General features: G+C 36.0%; 2 protein-coding genes and 1 long non-coding RNA gene across 4 annotated transcripts in view; 1 reads left to right on the top strand and 2 right to left on the bottom strand.

Annotated features, from left to right (window-relative positions):
* Positions 1-8,133, top strand: part of LOC143548403 (carotenoid 9,10(9',10')-cleavage dioxygenase 1-like) — a 30,974-nt gene extending 22,841 nt beyond the window's left edge. The window contains exons 7-12 of the mRNA XM_077039584.1: positions 6,578-6,659; positions 6,747-6,809; positions 6,934-7,072; positions 7,227-7,539; positions 7,656-7,870; positions 7,986-8,133. Coding sequence (XP_076895699.1) covers positions 6,578-6,659; positions 6,747-6,809; positions 6,934-7,072; positions 7,227-7,539; positions 7,656-7,870; positions 7,986-8,093 — 920 coding nt within the window. The 3' untranslated portion in view covers positions 8,094-8,133. The remainder of the gene's footprint in view (positions 1-6,577; positions 6,660-6,746; positions 6,810-6,933; positions 7,073-7,226; positions 7,540-7,655; positions 7,871-7,985) is intronic.
* Positions 8,134-12,106: 3,973 nt separating this feature from the next.
* The window catches only part of LOC143548414 (agamous-like MADS-box protein AGL27), a 155,667-nt gene continuing 145,059 nt past the window's right edge, over positions 12,107-22,714 (bottom strand). Inside the window, exon 7 of the mRNA XM_077039593.1 lies at positions 12,107-12,265. Coding sequence (XP_076895708.1) covers positions 12,152-12,265 — 114 coding nt within the window. The 3' untranslated portion in view covers positions 12,107-12,151. The remainder of the gene's footprint in view (positions 12,266-22,714) is intronic.
* On the bottom strand, positions 13,138-21,031 carry LOC143548417 (uncharacterized). 2 transcript variants are annotated; one of them, XR_013137947.1, is made up of 5 exons: positions 20,947-21,031; positions 20,770-20,831; positions 20,531-20,630; positions 14,779-14,820; positions 13,138-13,181 (listed from the first exon to the last, which is right to left on the bottom strand). It is a non-coding gene; the product is annotated as an uncharacterized LOC143548417 (long non-coding RNA). The 2 variants fall into 2 exon arrangements; XR_013137946.1 differs by having other exon boundaries at positions 20,531-20,831.

Genomic DNA, 22,714 nt, shown 5'->3' with positions numbered 1-22,714 from the left:
TCTTTTCTTTTTCCCTTTTATCAGAAGCAACAAGTTTCAAATTCTCAATTTCTTGTTTTAGTTCAGAAACTATGTTTTTGTAATAAATTACTTCTTGATCTTTTTGAAAAATTTCAACTCTAAGATTTGCCACATTATCATGATGAGTTTTTATCTTTTCAACATAAATCTTGTCAGCCTTTACATACTCGGCATTCAATTCAGGAAGTTTTGCATTTTCTTTCAAAACTTCGTTCTGATGATATCTATAGTAAGTAACCTTATTAACGCAAGCTTCAGAACAGAGATTGTGATTTACCTCATCGAGTGATGATGCATCAGAACTTGCAGCTGAAGACGTAGACGCTTCATTGTTTGAAGTGAAAGCCATGCCTACCATGTTGAGAGGATTCTGCGGCTCTTGAAATTGATCATCCCAATTCATGCCAGTTTGGACCTCCGTTTGGGAGAGAAGGGATCTTGTGTTTGAGCTTGAATTGCCCTTGTATGGATGACCTCCAATTCTTGGAGCTGAGCTGCTTGGCTTCTGCACCTCATGCTTCTTTCCAGCAGCTTTACTATTTTCTTCCTCAGTCACACGAATATCATTGGCTGGCTTTGATGGATTCGTGCATTCTCGCAAAAAGTGACCCATCTCACCGCAGTTGTAACATCGTAGCTTTGACTTGTCGAAACTGATCCTCTTCCCGTCTGAATCCTTGAAGCTGTCTTTCCCATACATCTTCATGAAGTTTGTAGCTCTTTGCACAGCCATTGCCATCTGGTACTTGATATCCATCTTGTCTAGATCCTTTTGATTTATGTTTCTCATATCCCCAATCTCAAATTGTGGTGGCAATAGATTTCCTTACATCAACTTTTCATGACTTGACAGAAAAGCATAAACTATTGAGATGTTTGAGTCATTCAACATGGGTGGTGCTTCACAGTAGCTGGAGCTTTTACTTCGCTGATTCTTTGAAGAAGAAATCCCATGTGCTCTCAAGGCCTGTTCAACAGCAGCATCAACGGTTTTCTGAAATGAGCTTGAGTTTGATGATTCGGATGACGCGGATTGATTGTTGGTTGAGATGAAGGCTGTCTTTGGTGGCACAGCTGGAGAGTACTTTGGAGTAGTCACTGGACACATTATGCTGGGCTTTGCTGATGAAAGTAGTTGGCATTGATGGAGCTGCACTCATCCCAGCTTGATTAAGAGAACTCAGATGATTATTCATTCTCATATGCTCATCCATCTCAAATGACTTGATAGTGGAGATCAAATCAGTGTTCGTCATAGCATTCAAATTGGTAGTTCTCTTAATCGTGATTGTGTTAGTACTCCAACTATACGGCAAAGAATTCATCAACTTGTGGTTGACTTCAGAGTTGGTGATGTTTACACTGGCAGCTCTCATTCTGACCATCATCTTCTCAAACCTTTTAACCAAGTCCAGCACAGCTTCATCTTGACGATGGTTGAACATATTGAATTCTTCTTTTAATAGGGCTTTCTTTTTTCTCTAATTTCAGCATTGCCCTAAACCTTCTCAACAAGTGCCTCCCACAAACCTTTAGCACTTCTATGTTCACGTAGAGTTTCGGTAATCTCATTTGAAAGACAAATGGTTAAGGTGAGGTATGCTCGTTTAATCATAATCTTCAATGGGCTTTGCTCGTTTTTGATCATAATCTTCAATGGGCTTTGCTCGTTTGATCATAATCTTGCTCAATTAAAGTTCTATCGTTTTGATCATAATCTTCAATGGGCTTTGCTCGTTCCCCATTTGTAGTGACTATCATGGGAACATGAGGACCTACTTCAAAAATCTCATCAATTCAGAATCCGTCAATGAGATAAAGTTCATAAACCTCCATTTAAAATCAGCAAAGTTATCATCTAGGGTCATATACTTTGGAGGTTTTGTAGGGGTTCCCACTTGGTTCTCAAGCAACAAATAGCCCTTTAACAACTCAGAATCAGTACTCGTCATGGTCTCAGCAGTCTTAAACACTTAACAGTTCTTGAAAAGCTCAAAATTCTAACACAGACAAGAATTTCGCGCGAAAACGCATATGCGAAGCGAAAAAGTTTTTCCAAGCGAAGCGAAAAACTCTGATGAACAATGATGCAGAGAGAAAATCTTATGCGAAGCGAAATTGTTCTTATGCGAAGCGAAACAGTTTCATGCGATGCGAAATGCTATGCGAAGCGAAATGCTATGCAAAGCGAAAAACTCAAATCTTCCAGAAGCAATCTTTCTTGGGATCTATCCACCTAATCTTGTTAGTTCTGGTCAAAGGTTGGTACACAAACTTTCATGCCATGCGATGCGAAATTCTTAACTTGTCAAATTTTAACATTTTTCAAATCTGTAACATCAATTTTAACACTTTTAAACCCACAACTTTTTAGATCTAAAGCTAGTACACTTGTTATTTTTACCAAGAACACACTTTAAGACATGATTTTCAACATAAGACCGATTCTTTTTGTATTTTTGTTATTTTTCTTGTTTTTATGGTTTTTCTTTGAAAGAAGCTTGTCTTCCTTTTCCTCAAGATCAAAACCCAATGTTGTGATCCAAAAACCCTCAACTAGTGAGCCGAAGCTCTGATACCAATTGTAGGTCCTCTAGATGGATCTCACAACTTGACTCGGATCAATCCGTGTTGTTGGTTAGCGAAAATCACCAACAACACTCAGATCTCGGATCTTAGTTTTGTTATTCTAAAAGAGAGAAAAGATGAAGAGAGAGAAAGAGTTTAATTCCAAAAGTTGTTTCTCTTGAGTTGTGAAAGTGGTTAGAGTTTTTGGAGAAATGGTAAAGTGTCCCTTTTATAGGGTCCCCATTTCTCCAATACATACAAAATAAACGTACCGAGTACGTAATACACCAACTAAAGCAAACTAAGCGACATACACAATCCTAAAAACAATATAGAATATTGGCCCTACAAATAGTTCAACATACACACTTTTATATAGGGATGAGCACAAAACCGAATTCACCGAACCCAAACCGAAAATCCGAATTGAAAAACCGAACCGAAACATTAACGACTGTTAATTTTTGATTTCTGAATAACCGATTTTTTAGTTCGATTTCGGTTTACCATTTTTTAATAACAGAAAATGTTGGCCCAAACGGATCAAACAATCATATCAAACAAACGAACAAACAAACACAAGATATTTGGGGTGACAACCCTGGACTCTTTTCATATAATCAAACGAACTTAACAAACGAACATCACGAACTTATCAAACTTACATGGAGAAGAGACTTCTTGACTCACACAAATAAAACTAATAATCTAGACCCTATTTATAGACCTACTAAACTTGCTCTCCAAGCCAAACCTAACTTAGGAAACAATGCAAACTAATTCTAGAATAATCCATAATATTCTTACCATACTAAACAAATATTAATATAAAACTTAACAAAACAAACCTCGAACTTTAATCACTTAACAAATCAAGATTAATTCTTCATTCACCCCCTTAATCTTGAATTGTTCCTGATCTTCTTGCTTTTATTCCTTCTTTTCAGCTAACCATAACATACTTGCTTCACCAATTCCTCAAACTTAGCATTCGTTCCTTTCGTGCTTAACTTTGAAGCCACATTTCTATTTTCTTTCTCAACTCGATCTTGACCAATACTTTCACGAACTCCAAACAAATCATTTGGAATAATTCCAAACCGAATATCCTTCACTTTCATAATCGGTTTCACATCATAACTTTCTTTCTTTTCAACTTCAAAGTTGTTAGGATTACAACATACCTGAAGCTTGATGTTGTACGTCCTATTCAGATTTCTCTGAATCTTCATCAACAATCTCTCTTTCTGATCATATAGCCTCAATATCCCATTGGCTATTTCAATCTTACATCCATCTTCATCAAACTGACCCAAGCTAAGAAGATTGGTCTTAAACTTAGGCATAAAGAAAACATCACAAAACGTTTTCTTTTCGCCAGTCTTACTTACCACAGTCACATTACCTTTACCTTTGATTTTAATCTCGGATCAATCACCAAACTTCACTTGACCCGAAAATCGTTCATCCAAGGTAGTAAAGAACTCTTTCTTTCCTGACATATGATGACTTGCACTATTGTCTAAGTACCACGTTCCTTCATTCTTTTCATCCTTTTCAAACACACCAGGGATAACCCTCTCTTCATTTAAACTTACTCTCTTTATTGAACAAACTGCCATGAACAAAGAAGGATCAACATCATCTTCTTTCTTTGTCAAATTCACTTCTTCTTTCCCTTTGCTTGGCTCTTTACATACATTCGAGTAGTGCCCAATCTTATCACAGTTGTAGCATGTTACGTACTTCCTTCTATCTTGCCATTCTCCTGGCTTCTTTTTCCGGTATTCAACCTGTTCATCTTTTTCACGTTCATCATTCTATTTTGGATTCCCTCTTCCTCGTCCATTATATCTTCCACGGCCTCCACCACGTCCTCGGTAGTTTTCAACTTTCTTTTCAGTTTGGGTGAACATGAGCTGACTTTGGGATGAACTTCCATTCACATTCTTAAACTTGTTTCTTTCTTCATATGCCTTTAAACGCCAACCACATCTTCAAACGCCATTGTTTCGATGTCTGCGAGTAGCTCCATCGAAGAAACAACATGTAAATATTTATCCAGCATAGAGTTCAAGAATTTTCTTACCAAAACCTCCTCTTCAAGTACCGCTCCCAAGCTTTTGTACTTTGACTGTACTCCACCCAACTTCGCTGCATAATCATCAATACTTTCTGTCTGCCCCATCTTCAATCCATCTAACTCGGCTCTTAGCATTTGAACACGAGCTTTCTGAGTTTTTTCTGCACCAAGATAGCGAACTCTTAACGCTTCCCAAACATCTTTCGATTCTGAATACTTGGACATCTAAAGCATCACGTCTTCAGGTAGGGTTTAGAAGATAACACCTAAGGCCGTAAACTTCTTTCTTTCTTCAATTTCAGTCCCCTTTTCCTTATCAATCGCATCATGCAAACCATTCTCACCCAAGATAATTTTCACCATAATTGACCATGCGCATAGTTGGTCGAAGTTAACTTCGATGCTTGTAAAACAAAACCACCTATCGATTCTTTCACTGTTCCTGAGCTCCCTTCTTTATCACTAGCCATGACTTTATACTATTTTCAACTTGCACGTTCTTAAAAGGTAAACTATTTTTCCTTACATGCTTACTCCTTGGAAACCCACTTCACCATCTTGGATTTTCTTGATAATTTATTTCGACTCTCTAAATATTAGGAATAAATATTTTGTAACTGAACCCACCAAAGTCTTTGATGCATACGAATTTAGATCTCCCAGGGTGATGTCACACTCCACCAAATAGAATAGAAATTAATAAGTCAGCCACGATACTTCTTAGAGACTCGGACACGGCAATATTAAATCCCACGATACTTTTAGAACACGATTTAAAAGTTTTTCTTTGATATGCCGCGGACCAAAACAACAAAACCCAACTGACTTCCAAACAGTAATCGAACCTTCTTGCGGCTCGTCCTCTGTGCAACGAACCGTGTCTTCAACGAGCCTAAGCTCTGATACCAATTGTTGGCCTAGACGGATCAAACAATCATATCAAACAAACGAACAAACAAACACAAAATATTTGGGGTGACAACCCTGGACTCTTTTCATATAATCAAACGAACTTAACAAACGAATGTCACGAATTTATCAAACTTACATGGAGAAGAGACTTCTTGACTCACACAAATAAAACTAATAATCTAGACCCTATTTATAGACCTACTAAACTTGCTCTCCAAGCCAAACCTAACTTAGGAAACAATGCAAACTTATTCTAGAATAATCCATAATATTCTTACCATACTAAACAAATATTAATATAAAACTTAACAAAACAAATCCCGAACTTTAATCACTTAACAAATCAAGATTAATTATTCAGAAAACAACCGAACCAGATTAACCAATACTATTATCTGTAACAATCATCTTTTTCAAATGATTTTATGTTTCCAAACTTCAAAGTCACTACCGATCTTCAACTTCACTACCGAAAATTAGTAACCAAGTTGCCACCACTCAGTAGCAACTCCCTACTTTACTTCAGTGTATTTTTCCCATCCATACCGATTGCGACTCCAGTCAAGTCAAGGATATTCCCCATTGGACCTTGCTAGGGCGCTACCCCGGACCAGCCAAGGGGCGGGGCCCCTTGGAACCCAGTCACAGTGACAAAGCAATCGATGTCCCTTTGTACCAAAGTCATAATAACACTAAATGAGTGCGTATTCTGATGTCACTAAAATCACCAACATCACTCATGTATCTAGTTCATCCTTTCAAACTCTAGTTTAATCACCTTGGCTACATTTGGACACATCTTAGCTAATTGTGAGGCGCTAGTGAGGGAGAATATTGCACACCTAGAAGTTATTAATTATATATATCATATATACATATAGTTATTTGTGCCAAAATTCAATAAAAATAAACGTTCAATAAATTTTCCAGCATATTTTACATATAAACTTATTATAGTGTATCTTTGGTTTCTGATCACATTTCTTTTTATAGCTGATGGAAAGGATCTTATCCACAAGTTGGACCTACAACTAGATCATTGCTCACTTTTTCATGAAGTGGGTGTCACAAAGAAGTGAGTTGCATACATTCATTCGTAATTTTATATGTTGGTTGTGTAAGTTGGACCTAATTTCATCGTGTTTTCTTTTCTGACATTTAGGTACAACATCCTAATAGATTCTATGCTCACTATAAGCCCAGAAAGGGTAATGAAAGGAGGCCAGTAAGTATTTTTCTTGTGAACATGCTAATTGCACATTCCTAATTCTAATTATGTCATAGGTATCCACTACCCTTGAGTCATTAAAACAAAAAGGAAAAATATAAGATGTTGGTGTTGTGTTAAGGTTATTCAAGTATGAGAAGGAAAAACAAGCTAGGATTGCGGTGATTCCTCGCTATGGTGATGCAGACTCTATTAAGTGGTTTCATATAGAACCATGCTGTACTTATCACTTAATGAACAGCTTTGAAGATGGAAATGAGGTACTCATGTCATTGTTTGGCTTTACTATGCTATTAGATCTATAAATTTATATGAAGTATGTTATTAATTAAAAGAACAACGTGCTTTATTAATTAAGATTCTACTAGACCCAAAATATTATTTGGGAACGTAACTGATTTGCATAATCAACAGGTTGTTGTGAGAGGATGCAAGGCTGATGCAGCCATTATTCCAGGACCGGAGTGGGACGAGGATAAATTTGACTGGTTCTCTAAAGGATTCATTTTTAAACCGGTCAACTCAGATAATGCAGGGAATGATGGGCTGTTATTTACTAGTATTAGGGAGTGGAGACTGAACATGGAGACACTAGAGGTTAAGGAGAGAGATTTAACTGGAAGTGAATACTCGATGGACTTTCCAATGATCAATGCAGATTTCACAGGTCTTAAACATAAATATGGATACACTCAGGTTATCAACTCCGATGCAAGCTCAGAATCAGGTAATGTGATAATTTAGGGAAAATGACCAACATGTACGTTTGACCGGCTTTTTCCTATAAGTGAGTACAACTTAATTGGAGGTTTCTAAGTAAATATTAGTTTTGAAATGTTTCAGCAAAAACTAAATATGGGGGACTAGCCAAATTGTACTTTGAAGAAAAAACCGAAGAAAACAGTCATGGTGAAAGGAACATAAAGATGGAGTATCATTGGCTACCGGAAAATAACTTTTGTTCAGGATCAGCCTTTGTGTCAAAGCCAGGAGCCATAGATGAAGATGATGGCTGGATTGTTACTTTTGCTCATGATGAGGAGACTGAGATTTCCTATGTATGTTTAATCAAACACTATCTCGGAGCCATAAGTTAAACGATACCTATACCAATAAACACAACAAGTTAATGAGTCTGACTATTTTACTTTGTGAAATTCTTTGTTATCACAGGTACTGGTAATTGATGCTAAACAATTTACAGGTGAGCCAATAGCCAAAATTAATCTCCCTCAAAGGGTTCCATACGGTCATCATGGATCTTTCTTTTCATCTACATAAGAGCTCTTGTATCTATTAAAAGAATTTGAGTTTCATTTGTTTCGCAATACAAATTTCTTTGGAGGATTTGAGATTAAAGCCAATGGCACTGATGTACTATATACGAATGATGCATCTTGTATAGTAGTATAAATTTGTGTCATATTGAACCGTTTCTTCTTTTCCACGTCTGTTGGTAGAATTTTATGTAGATGGGCCTTTCGTAAAAAAAATTATAAAAACACTTTTATTGCTACGAATTACAATGTGGAATGGAGATAAAGCAGTAGATAACAGAACATGACAAAAAGAAAGTTGTAAGATACAACTATGGAGAAGCAAAATGTAAGAAAGGGTCGTGTGAAGTAGAGGATTCGTGTTTAATACACGATAGTAGAGCAAAGTGTTAAAATCATCCTTAAGATGGTAAAGGGAAAGAGACGATCTCGTAATTTTTCGGGCATTGAACCAGCATCACATATCTGCGATCGGGTCTGGTTTTGATTCAAGATTGGAATCAATGCTGAAGCAAACAGAAACAGGATTTTGAACGGAATGGGGAGTGTGTGAAATCGGCGGCGGAGAATGGTGGAGTTTGTGTGGCTGATCGATTTCCAGTCAGATTTATTCTTGCTGCAAATACCCTCCCTATAAATAAATAGTAGGCGAGCTTCATACTACAAACAATTTGATGATTTTTTTAACAGAAACATGGCTGTGGTGGATTTCTCACAATCCATTAATTATATTTGAAAGGGGATGATTGAAGAGATCTTGAAATCAAAGCTTTGGGTGTGCTTTTGCTCGATATTCAACAATCAATTTCATTTTGGTGAAGAAGAAAGGTGTTTTGTGGTGACGGGCGGTGTTGGACATAGATGATGATGGCATGTTATGTTAAAATAATAAATATATTATAAAAACCCTTCACTTATTGATAAAAATCTAGCTAGTTAACAATTGGACGTAATGACAAAAAATAATAAACATCAATGTTCTAGTTACAAAAGAATTTTTTTTGAACTAAAGTTTCATAATTAGTCAAACCTCAACAAAGATTTTAACACTTTACTTAAAAGAAACTATGTATATGTTGATTGGTTGATTAAGTGTAGGTTAACGGGTGAATGTCATGTGGACCACACTATTTTTATATTGTTTTCTTCTATATGTACAGGTCTCAAAGTTATGTGTTTCTATTACATATAAAATTCGTGTTTACTAAAACAAAAATTTTTCCCTGGTCTAAGACGGAGGATTGTATTATTCAGGTTTCTCATGTGTTTTAGAACGAATAATTTGTAATTGTTTTTGACTAATCTATGAGTATTGATGTCTAATATTACTGTGCACTCAATCGGTTTAGGTTTATTTCGATCAGAATGATTAGTTTGCCAGTTGTTATGATAACTGCTTATAGGGTTGTGTTGACTAGTTTGAATATGATGAAGCATACAATTGCCCTTAGTTGAGTCACACTGGCAGGAACTGTTTGATAGCCAGTGTTGTGTGTTAGCGATTGTTAATGTCTAAAGTTTGTCTAGTTAGTCAATATGATTTGATCATTGATGATTAATATGTTAAGTGACATGAGATTACTGTTCACTTACTTGCTTGAAACTCATGTGTGATTTGTCTTGTTTATTAAATGAAACTTGCTTTGTTTATTTGTTTGATATTAAATCAAATCTTTTGCTAGTGTGATCAGCACTCATAACTTTTTACTTCATAAATTGAATTTGAGAAGTTGATTATATATTACATTGACCACATACTCCTGCTAGATACGATACCTGTCTCACCCTATCTGCTTAGGTTAATTAGATTTTTGTATGACTCGAGCGACGGTCATCAGTTATACATGGTCTAAGTTAGATATGTTAAATTAAGAGTAAAGTGCCATTTTCGTCCTTGTGGTTTGGCAAATAATGCGAATTTAATCCAAAAAGTTTATTTTTTTTGCATATGGACCATCCACGCTTCTCAATTCTTGTCAATTACAACCAAATCACCAACCCCGTTAAATTGGATCGTTAAGTCAAGGGTACACATGTCTTTTCACTCCTTTATTATATAAGTGCAGTGCCAATATTGTCTCTGAAGTTTGGTCACATTTGCGAATTTCGTCCAAAAATTATTTATTTTCGCAATTAGACACTCGATGTTTCCAACTGTTGCCAATTTCGTCCAATTTGTTAACTCGTTCTAAATTCAACGTTAACTCATGGGTGTTATTATCCTTTAACATGCTTATTTACATTCTTTTATTACATTGAGCTAAATCCTTTATATGACTAAAAATAAAGAAGAATAAACAAACGTATACTATATTGGATTCAAACATAGGAATCGTAAGATGTTATATATGTCATCGAACAAACACATAATAATAATAATAATAATAATAATAATAATAATAATAATAATAATAATGTAAACAAACATGTAAAAGGACAGTAACACCCATGAGTTAACGTGGAATTTAGATCGAGTTAACAATTTGGACGAAATTGGCAATGGTTGGAAAAATCGAGGGTCTAATTGCGAAAGAAAATATTTTTGGACGAAATTCGCAAATGTGACCAAACCTCAGGGACGATTTTGACACTTTACTCATATAATAAAGAAAGAGTGAAAAGACATATCTACCCCTGATTTAACGATTAAATTTAAGGGGTTTAGTGATTTGTTGGCAAGAATTGAAAAAACGGGGATGGTCCATATGCAAAAAATAAACTTTTTGGACTAAGTTCACATTATTTGTCAAACCACAAGGACGAAAATAGCACTTTACTATTTATATAAACAAATAATAAAAGAAAATGTAGAACATAAAAAGACAAATACACCCCTGACTTAACGATGAAACTAAATGGAGTTAACGATTTGGATGTAATTGGCAAAAAGTGGAAAACTTCAATGGTCCCATTACATAAAAAAAACAAAAAAATTGGACTAAAGTTGCATAATTGATCAAACCTTAAGGACGATTTTAACACTCAACTCTCTTTTTTAACAAATATTTCACCTAATCCTATTTTACACCAATAATACCAAACTACGCTTTTATCCATACTTAAATCTGGGACCTCTCATCTAAATAACAAATGCCTCTATTAAATAGGCTAACCTCACATACACATAGTTAAAAACTACTTTTTTTTTTCTTTTTTGGGTTAATCTGTTATGGGTGATTGGTTAGAACATAGCTCTTAGCTTGTTTCGACAAAAATCTGAAAAAAACATATGACATACAATCAATACATAACACGTATTTTAAATTTTTAATGTAAATAATAATAATAATAACAATTCGTTTGATATTGGTCTCCCTATGTCATTTTGAGAATTCCAATGAAAGTAATTAAAAGGAAGGGAAATGCTTTCTTCGTTTTGAAGCTCTTTGCTTGGGCCTTTAGTTTTTTGCTTGGGCCCTTTGTTTTGTGTTTCCCGAAAATAAAATCCGTCAAAAGAATACGCAATAAACTATTTGGAAAATAATTTTCAATCACATTCCACATAGCCAATGTAAATGATACGTACAATTACCTGTTGCATTACACTCAACAAAACCAGTCAACCTTTTTTAAGATATTATTAAAATCTTGATTTGCCAAGTTCCAATATCTAAAGCTTAGGACCTGTAATATTTTCTTTTATACAAGGGTTAAACCGCCAAACCTTATGTTATGCTGATGTTATCTAAATTTTCTCATGTCAGTGCCACGCAAATTGGTTTGAGTGGTTAAACCAGAAACATTAAAACATTATTAAAATAGACGTTTCCTCTTGGTGAAGCTATTGATTACTAGTGGTAGGCTGATCGCACATATCCTACTCCTTTAAAGCTTCATTTGGCAGAAATTTCACAACCGAAAAATCCACTTTTCATAAGTTACTTTTCATCCATACATCAATTCATAGCACAACACAACAATATTGTAAATAACAGTTGGTGTTGAAGTACTCAGAAGCATGTGACAAGAATAATGTAACAAAACCAAATTGAATAATCCTATTTGGATTATTGGGTATTTTGGTAGTTGCAATTAAAGAAAATGATTTGCTAAGCACATATCTTATCCATTAAAAAGGGAGAGTGTAACAAGTTGTGGTGAATTGATATGGTTAGCTGCAAGATCGTTAAGATCCCCACCTCCATCATCAACATCATTCTCTGCTGCTGCTGCAACCTGTAAGTTAAAAGATCATTTCAGTTTTGCTACTTACTTTTTTCCTATTTCATTCATTGCTTCAGTTTTAACCATAGTGATGTAGATAGAGAAAAAAAGATATTAGCAATTGGTATAAGCTTAGGCAAATCAAGATCTAGAATCCAGAAATGATGCTTGTTTTTTTATATATGTTTACAAGATCCAATCTCTATATACACCCAAGCAAAAGTAAGGTTGTTAATTAAGATGCATAGTTAAACAAGGTAATATTAACAAAAACAAGGGTATTCCCAGACTTAGATTTCGCAAGTACATTATAGCGTTGTGCTTCACCAATAAGCAAGTTATAAGAGTGTTTATCTAATTATTTATGAGTCAAAGAAGCTATAATGAATAGACTAGGGCTAAGTTGACACAAAAGTGACTAAGTTTCTCGTGTTAACTAAAGTCACTCGTGATTCTGTATTCCTCCAAAGTCGATCAAATTTTTTTACATGTTCCAATTTTGTGAAATAAATAATAATGATAACTTTTTGAAAACTAAGTGGCATAAACAAAACGTGCATAGCGCTCAAAAATAAGAAAACAATATATGAATTTTGGTTACCGTTTAATGATAATTCTATCCAATTTGACTTTAACTGAATAATTGTAAAGAGGATTGATGCATGTTTCATTTTAGATCACTTAGTTTTAAGGAAAAGTTTCACAAGATTGCTACAACTAATGAAAACTGAGTGCTTACTGACAGAAAAAGGAAAGTGGCTTTAGTTGGACACTTAAGAACATGGTTAGTATTGTATGAAGTTTTTGCGCAGATTTAATAAGCAACCTCCAATAGATAAAGGCTTAACCAAAAATTTTTTGCAATCCTGAAAGAGCACATACATACCTGCTTTTCCAACTCTTCTTTTTCTTCACCTAGCTTGTTTTCCTGCTCTCACAAATTAAAATCATGATTATATACGTTTTACTGTGTTTTTTCAAGCTCTAATCATTGTCATGCTCTTAAACAGGATAGAGAAATATGATCACAAGGTAACAAAGTGAAATATCTTTAAGCGGCCTCTGCATACATAAGTCAATCGACTACGCTCCACGGTAATCAGGTAATTATCACCAAATGCCCGTAACCGTGGTTCAGTTTTTAAATTATCACCAAGAAATCTTCATATGCCATGTCTGGTTTCGTTTTTATTACACCAAATTCGGCCAAAAACATGCCTAAGAAGAAATTAATACCTTCGAAAATTTTGGGGAAAATACCTTGTTTTGATCTGCTAAGGCCTAAGAGTCAACGATTTGATTTAACCCAAACAAAAAAAAAATTACAGTTCTCGTCATTTTACAATATTCAAGTATGATTTTTTGCTTGATTTTGGTACAGGGCATGGTATTTATGATTGGATACAACACCAGTTATATAAGCAAGGGAGACAAATATATGAAAGCTTCTACTATGCGTTCTTTATATAATACTCTAGCATAACATTGATAAAAGTTATGTCCAATTCAAGGTCATATGCTCAGATTACTAAAGTCCTTCATGTTCGTTTTTATTTCAATATAACTATAACTATCATTCATGTGTCGTTAGGTCCTCCTACTTTTTTTTTTCTCAAATCAATCAAAGTTAATTTGTTTCACTTAAAAACCAAGGGCCTCGGCCCGCATTTCCCAAACATCGACGACCTAATAAATCACTAAAGTGCATGGTAAAAAATGTAGGGGTTCTCAGAGACACCCTGATATGGAAGAAAAGGCTGGACACAATGTTGGGACATGGTTTTCATATTGTAGTTGTAAGGAAAAAAAAAACTTGGTTTTCCAAATTCCATGATTTTTTTCTCTGAAAAAGACCCTGTTGGAACAGGTTTGATTATTTTGTGTTTTTCATGAGAAGATATCCCCAACTGTTATGCAACTAATCTGCTCTAAAATGCCTTTACTATCTCAGCTTTACATATTATTCCTAAAATATCTAAATGTTTTTACCTACCTAGCACTGCAGCATGCCGCACAAGGAATGTGGCACCGAAGGTGTATCATGGCAAGTGTCCTAATATTGTTGTGATCACATCCCTAGAGATGGCATGACTACCATATTGTTTGATTGAGTGTGCGAATGTGTAATTACTATCGGGAGGTAATTACTCACCAAGAGAGGCCAGCTGATCTTAAATTCCTAGTTTAAGTAGAACATGCATGCATAACAACCGTAACCCATATTTATAGATTTTTATAACATGGCATGTATCAGTGTATCCTTCAAAAACTATTAAGTCCTAATCCACGTACAAGCCTATTACCTAGCTAGCATATGAAAGTATCGTCACTTCTTACACACAAATGTAATAATATGATTTTAAAAAACAGTATTCATCTAGAATTATTTTTGCGTCCGTCTTCTAAAGCGAAGTGGGCAGATTTTATGTTTATTTTAGTTGTCCATTATACACTCTTGTACATTTATCACACTCTTATCAGAAAACTGTAAATTTTCGAATATATTTAAAGTAGTAGAAGCATACCTTTTCTTTAAGGGTTGATATGTACTCCATCATCAGCTGGGTCTGCATCAAAAACCAGAATTACAGCCGATTTATAAATCCTTACCACAAACCTTCAATGTAGTTTTGCCATATAAGTAGGAAATTATTTTTAACTACAAATACCAATACACAAGCTGCAGAATATATTACCAATTAGGATGTTTATCACTTTACCAGAAGATGACGGTGAACAGCAACTCAAGCAGTAAACGATACTCCGACAGTGAATTGGAAAGTTGCGACGAATAGGTTTCTCAGGCAGAAAATAGGTATGACCAAGGAACGAATACATGCGATTCTGCACAACGGATCAGGCCATGTCGGGAACACGGGAACAAAAATCAATAACTAGGGAAGAGTAAGGCAGCACTAGTGGCAAAAATCGAATGGCTTTCAATGTGCTGGTGCTTGGGCTAGAAGCGGGGGGGCGCATAGACGTGCTTTTAGCACGGGGGCATAGTGCACTGCTCGGATATCTCAGGTGATGATGGTGGAGAAGGCGAGACCCAACAATGTCTTGAAAAAAGATTTCTCAGAATGTTAATCTAGACCAAGAACAAATACGTGAACATGGAACCATAATCGAGAGTGCCTGGAATATGAACAAGAACTGGAACCGGGATTTACTTACAGGGGGGCAACGACGGCTAGGGTTTGTACACCCGCATTGGGCTAGTCAGAGTGCCCTGTCGACGACACAAAAAAATGGAAAAAGAAACCTGGTGGACTCTGCGAGTGCTCTCAAACGTTGTTGCGTGGGATAGAAGTGACAACGGGTTGATGCGCTTTTAGTGCAGGGGAGAGGGGCAGTGCACACTGGTCCGAGGTCATTAGTTATGATAGCGGGGAAGACGAGACCCAACAATGTCTAGGAAAAAGATTTCTCGAAATCAAGAACTAATCTAGACCAAGAGAAAATACCAGAACATGGAACCGTAATTGAGGGTTTCTGAAACAAGGACATGAACTGGAACTAGGATTTGGTGACATGGGGCGATCGACTAGGGTTTGTACAACTGCAATGGGCTTGTCAGAGTGACCCACCGACAATACCAAAAAAGGGCATTTGGTGGCGTTGCAAGCACTCTCACGTGCTTGTGCGTGGGCTAGAAGCGACAGCACGTTGATGCACTTTTAAGGGGGGAGGGGTACACTATTCGGAGGTCTTTAGTTATGATGGTGGAGAAGGTGAGACCCAACAATGTCCAGAAAAATGATTTCTCGAAATCAAGAACTAATCTAGACCAAGAGCATATATACTGGAACATGGAACCGTAAGGACATGAACTGGAACCAAGATTCGGTTACAGGGGGCGACGACTGTTGGCCCAACTTGATCTTTTATAATGAATTGATATGATAAGATGAGCAATTATAATAATGAACGATCTTTATTGATAACTTGAACTTGGATTGAATTAAACGTTCCGATGTTTCCCTGTTTGTAGATCACCAAAAGGTGTGATTCTACGGTTGCAACCTTTCAAACATCGTTCATATACTGACACTTGTGCATGGAAGTTATAAACTTCCATCTTGACACTTCTACACCCTAGACTTTATATACTTAAACATAAGTATAACGTAAACATACATATAACTAATTACACTACGACCCTTATACTTCTTGATGATGAGTGATTGATACTGCATTCACCCCTTAATCACGATCATCTTCATTAAGATCCTGCTTACAGCAGCATTGGTTCCTCGTCTTCATCCCGAACCAAATTTGTCTCCTCTCTTCCTTCCAAAGTTTGGGCATTCACTCCTGTAATGTACAAGTTTATTGCATTTGTAACACCTTGTGTGGCTCTTGTCTCATTGCACTCCACTATCGCCTTGACTTTTCCCTGACATCCGACCTTTCCCTCGTCCATGTCCAAAGTCCTCCCGATTTGAGTTTCTACAACCACAATGCTCACACTTCTGGTGTTTACCCTTCCATCTTCCTTTCGCACCATTGAATAGTAACTTAGCAGACACATCTTCCTCCTCAATTTTCTTCTTTGTACATTCCTTGAAAGCCTTTAATCTCCCAACCGCTTCTTGAAATGGTATAGTGTTAAGATCAACAAACTGTTCAACTGATGCAACAAATTGAACAAACTTTTCTGGTACATAACCTAAAAGTTTTCAAACCAATCTTTTTCATTCATCTTATGCCCAAGACTGCTTGCTTGTGTTGCAATTTGACTTATCTTTCCTGCATAGACATCGAGTGAATCACCAATATTCATCTTTAGAGATTCAAATTCCAACTCGAGTGTCTCACTACGCGCCTCCTTAACAATATCGACTCCAACATGTCGAACCTTTAATGCTTCCCAAATTTCTTCTGCTGAAGTAAGATTAGCAATTTGCAATGCCATATTTTCAGGAATTGCTTGGTATAGTAATGCAATTGCCGTATTATTCTTTTTCTCATGCACTTCCCATATTCCATGGGCATTAAAGAGTGCTTTAATTTTTACTGCCCAAATGGTATAATTTGTTTTGTTAAGGATCAGACGTTGGAAAGTCATTGATGTCCCTCCATCCTTTGTTGTTATCTTTCGACTGAACCATCTTCTGTATCTTCTTTTTCCCTCTGGCAAACTTTTCTTCCATAAAGTAATAATCTAATCAACTTTTATTTCTCGGCTCGAAATAAAAATAATCTTCCAGACTATACTTGACTTGATTATACATAACACTCTCCGAAAACAAAGCCTGGTTCTTTGGTTCACTGGTTCTGATCAATCCTGCCTTGCGTTGACAATCAATCCCGCTTCTCTACGTTGATATCGATCAATCAAGCTGCGTTGATAGTCAATCCCGCTTCCTGCATTGACAATCAATCTTTCCTTCTTGCGTTGATCATTAATTTCCCTGACCAAAATTTCTGAACCATTGTTTTTCTTCTCGGTATTTTAGTTTCGCTGGAAAAACTTACCGGCCTAATTAATAACCACCACCGTTTCCCCAGTTCTACCGAAAACAACCACCACCACTTCCAATTTATTGCCACAAAAAAAATCAGTGGCTTGAAAGCAGCAAACAACTGCCGCTGCTCTTTTTCTTTGCCAAAAATACCGTCGGCCCCAAAAATATCGCCGGCCACCACCACAAATCAAAGATTGATTTTGTTGGAATTTAAAATCGATATTGCCCAACAAACCTTCCATCTATTGCCGAAGAAATGCACGGAAAAACCCTGTTCTTTAAAATTCGCTGGAAATACCACCTGCCGGAAAAACGCTTTTGCCGGAATTCCTTGACGGAAAAACGATTTCACCAGAAATCGCCGCTGACACCTTTATTTCTTGTCGGGAACTTCAATATATCGACGAACACCGTAAATAACTACCGGCATTCAAATTTCAACCGAAAAACTGTCGAAAAACCATGGTTGACGGAATTGGTCGCAGGAAACTGCTAGTATCACCAGAAGAACAATTCTACCACTTTCCCCTGCCGGAATTCTTTTCTAGTCATGGAATTTATCTACGCCGATCTTCAATTGTTAATCATATCAATCAATTCATGAAAATATGATGCTCTGATACCAATGTTGGCCCAAACTTGATCTTGATAATGAATTGATATGATAAGATGAACAATTATAATAATAAACAACAATCTTTCTTTATTAATAACTTGAACTTGGATTGAATTAGGCGTTCTGATGTTGTCCCTGTTTACATATCACCAAAAAGTGTGATTCTGGGGTTGCAACCTTTCAAACATCATTCATATACTGACATTGTACATGGAAGTTATAAACTTCCATCTTGACACTTCTACACCCTAGACTTTAATGACTTGTTTTAAGTATAACTTAAACATTCTTTTTACTAATTACACTACAACCCTTGTACTTGTGATGAGTGATTAATACTACAGTACAAGTGCAATGGGCTAGCCAGAGTGGCCCATCGGCAACACCAAAAAAGGCATTTGGTGGTGTTGCAAGCACTCTCATGTGCTGGTGCATGGGCTAGAAACGGCGTTGCTTTGACGCGCTTTATTGGATTGCATTATACAATGGTCGGAGGTCTCTAGTGATGATGGCTGAGAAGGCGAGACCCAACAGTTCTTTTGAAAAAAGATTTCTCAAAATCAAGAATTAATCTAGACCAATAACAAATACGGGAACATGGAACCGTAATCGAGGGTTTCTGGAACGGGGATAGGAACTAGAATGGGTTAAAGGGGCGACAACATCTAGAGGTTTGTATTGAGAGTCCTAGCTCTAATACCTTGTTAAAGTAAAGATTACTTTCAAACGCGGTCATGAAATAGAAAAAAAAAGCCTTAATATATACAAGAAAGAAACAAAAGCAAACTAAGTGTTGGTGTCAACGTAGTCGAACTTACAAAGCATACTCATAGTGCAAAAGCTCGTGATGTGCCCTTTTTAGGCACAAGAATTGTAACGATATTGAGAAGATTAATTTACCAATTGTAACACCCTAGGCAAATCCCACATCGGTCATTGATAGGGGAGATTCTTGGTTCATAAGGAATGCTCTGTCTCTTAAATAATTAACGTGTATTGGGCTTAGTTGACTATGGAGCATATGAAAACTCCATAGTTTAGCGTGCTTAGATGGGAACAGTACTAGGACGGGTAATCACCTAGGAAGTCTTCACCAGTGTAACCAGAAACAAATTCACGAGCTCCCCGATGGGTCATCCAACGGGGGCAAAGTGGACAATTGGCTGTATGAGGAGTTGAATGCTAAAAAAAATGTGCAAGTCTAAGATGAAAAGTGTAATAATGGAAGTAAAAGATGCACAAAGAGCCCCCTTGCACCCATATGTGGTAGCTTGTGAGAACTTTACCAACAAACGTCTTCATAATACGGCCTAATTAAAATGATTGCTCTTTGATAAAAGGTTAGTGAGAGAGTAAATTTGTAAATTACACTTTATGCATATATAACTAAAAGCAACTAAAGCTTTCCATTCTAGCTTTCAAGACAATTTATAAGAACCTCAAGTTTGTCTAGTGAAGACTAATCATAGGCCATATATAGCTCTTTCATAGAGCCCACTAGTAACTTGAGTACATTAGTAAATCTTTCGAAGTGCCCACTACCTTGAGTAAAATGATAAATCTTTCAAACCCGCTACCTTTAGTACTGTATATTATTCAAAAAAATCCTAACTTTTATTCTTATATTACCATTACCCCATCATTGCTTTGTGCATAATATTTCTTGATAGTAAAGCAAATATGGCATATAAACATAATTGTAAACTTTCAGGGCTAAACATAATTATCTGCATTTATTTACATAAAAAAGTACAATGATCCCAGAATATTTCATCTTCAACATCCATCCACAAGATGACAATAAAACTTAACGTAACCAAAACTGTGACTAAAATATATGATTTGAACTGGAAAACAAGATGAATAAACACGTAAAGTACTATGAAGATTGTTCAAAAGCCAACACGTGCAACCATAAAACTGCTATACGTGCAAGTACTATGAAGATTGTTCACAGCCCCACACATACAACACTAAAACCGCTTAAGAACAGAAATGAACGGGATAACTAGACTTATAAACACATGTATTATGAAGATCATTCAAGACCCAACACACAATAATAAATCTACTTAGGAACAAAAATTAACTGAATAGTTATGACGTATAAACACAAGTACTATGAGGATCATTCAAAACACAACACATACAACAATAAAACTGCTTAGGAACAGAAACGAATATAATCACCTTTCTCAATCTTGTTTGTACAAGGGCAGCATCAAGCTCATTTTCTAGTTGTATCATGTCATTCACAGAGAGCTCCTCAGCATTATTCTCGTCAGCAAGCCTGCCCAAAGAGTTTAATTTCACTTTTGATGGACCCCTTTCCTTATGCAAACGTTATAATCTTGCATTCCATTATTTGTTCAACCTTGTTTCTAATATTATATGCTTTGTATGTACAAGCTTCGTGTAGACTATGTTACCTGTCCACTGTGTGTAGAAGCTCTTTACATGTTCGGAATCTGTTGGACGGCAAGAGAAGTTCCTGTTGCAATAATGGCCAACTAGCCCGTTAAATCATCGATTTATTATACAAATGACACTTATGTGTTTACACATGAATGGAAAAAAAGCTGTTTAGAATAAAATTAATTTCTTACAAAATCTCTGCCGGCTCCATTGGTGGTTTTCTTTCCTGCTTCAAGGCTGCTTTCCTGATATCTAGAAAGAATACCATCCACACTGAAAAATACGTAGGTAGAGAAAATTAAATGATTAGCAGTAATTTTGTATTAAGACAGAAAGTGCATGGATTCTAATATCTTCAAGAATGCGGGGAATAAGGTAATGATGGCATATTGGAAAAATCATCCATTAAGAATTTGTAATGCGTCTAGACTTATACCAAGAATGATGTATTAAAACTAATGGAACATCTCAAATATACTTTATTTTTCCTCCACATAGAAAATGAGTCATGGATAGTACGTGGTTTGAAGTCCTTGAATAATGGGAGCATAAATATCTCATTTTGTTCATATATTGTCCTAACTTAGGCCCAAAAGATGTGAAAAAAAGTTGTTCTATATTTAAACTCTTGATTGATTATGGTAATAAACTTGCTTCCCAAACCACTTATGAATAAATATTTTGTTTTTGTATAAAAGCTATTTTTAACATAGGATTTCTTTGGGTAAAAGGTAAAAGCTTATTGTAAGTGAAGTTTTTAAAACATAGAGTAGAAATCTTAGAGCATGGAGCCATAAGCAAAAAATTCATAAACTAAAACTAGGGATAAAGGACAGAACCATACAGCTATCAGCAAGCAATATGATCTATTGTCGGGTGAAACGCAATAAACAAAAGAAGAAAAACAAACATAAGCACAAGCATCTTACATAGATAAGAAGGCAATCGTTTAATTAAATGCCACACACAAGACACAAGATTTCTAAGTGTATTAGACCAAGGTAAGTGTATTAGTAAAAGAAGAAAGGCGCGAATCGGTTACCTAGGCGCAAGACCAAAAAAAAAAGAAGAAGAAGATTGTTGTATAATGATAAATATCAAACGGCTTGTATGCTAGCAATATCAAGGTGTGTAGTAAAGGTGTTCCTCTCCAAATGGTAGGGGGTTCTAGTCTCGTAGTGGACATTGGTGTAGCTTTAGAGTGTGTGTTGAGTTAGTCGTTTTGAATAAAAATTAAACGATGCATCTTGAAACAACACCTAGGAATATTTATAACGTTTAACCTTACATACTACTAGGCATGCCCTATACAATATGAATCCCAAATTATAACAGGTTTGTATGATGCACTTATCCCTTTGTAAACTCCAACACCTAGTTGGATCATTAAATACATCCACAAACCCGAAGTTTATGGCTGACTGATTGGCTCATCATCATTTAGCTATTGCATTGATTTTTCTCATTGCTGGGCATATGTATAGAACAAATTTTGGGATTGGGCATAGTATGAAAGATCTTTTAGATGCACATATCCCTCCGGGAGGATACTACTAGGCATGCCCTATACAATATGAATCCCAAATTATAACAGGTTTGTATGATGCACTTATCCCTTTGTAAACTCCAACACCTATTTGGATCATTAAATACATCCTCTCAACAAAGTGATCATGCTTCTCTACATCCTTAATTCCTTGTATGTTTCCATGACACTAGCTAACTTCAAAAATTAATATATATCCAGAATGGCACTACTAGAGGGGTATACAATCATCAACTATTTATGGAGATATCAATCGCCTAGGTTTCTTGTAATTTGAGTCCCAAATTGTCGCGGGTAGGCAAAACAAAGTGAATGTGAAACAATTTTGATGCGACTTCACCATCAATCACCATACTTCCAAATAAGTAACCAAAGAGACCTTATAATCATAATCCAAAAAGATATCATCATGC

This window comes from Bidens hawaiensis, unplaced genomic scaffold (genome assembly GCF_021521415.1).
Source record: "Bidens hawaiensis isolate Kalapana, Puna unplaced genomic scaffold, B.hawaiensis_p1.1 tig00015117_1, whole genome shotgun sequence".
Lineage (NCBI taxonomy): Eukaryota > Viridiplantae > Streptophyta > Magnoliopsida > Asterales > Asteraceae > Bidens > Bidens hawaiensis.
The sequence above is the reverse complement of the archived record's forward strand: the minus strand, read 5'-3'. Positions and strand labels throughout refer to the sequence as shown.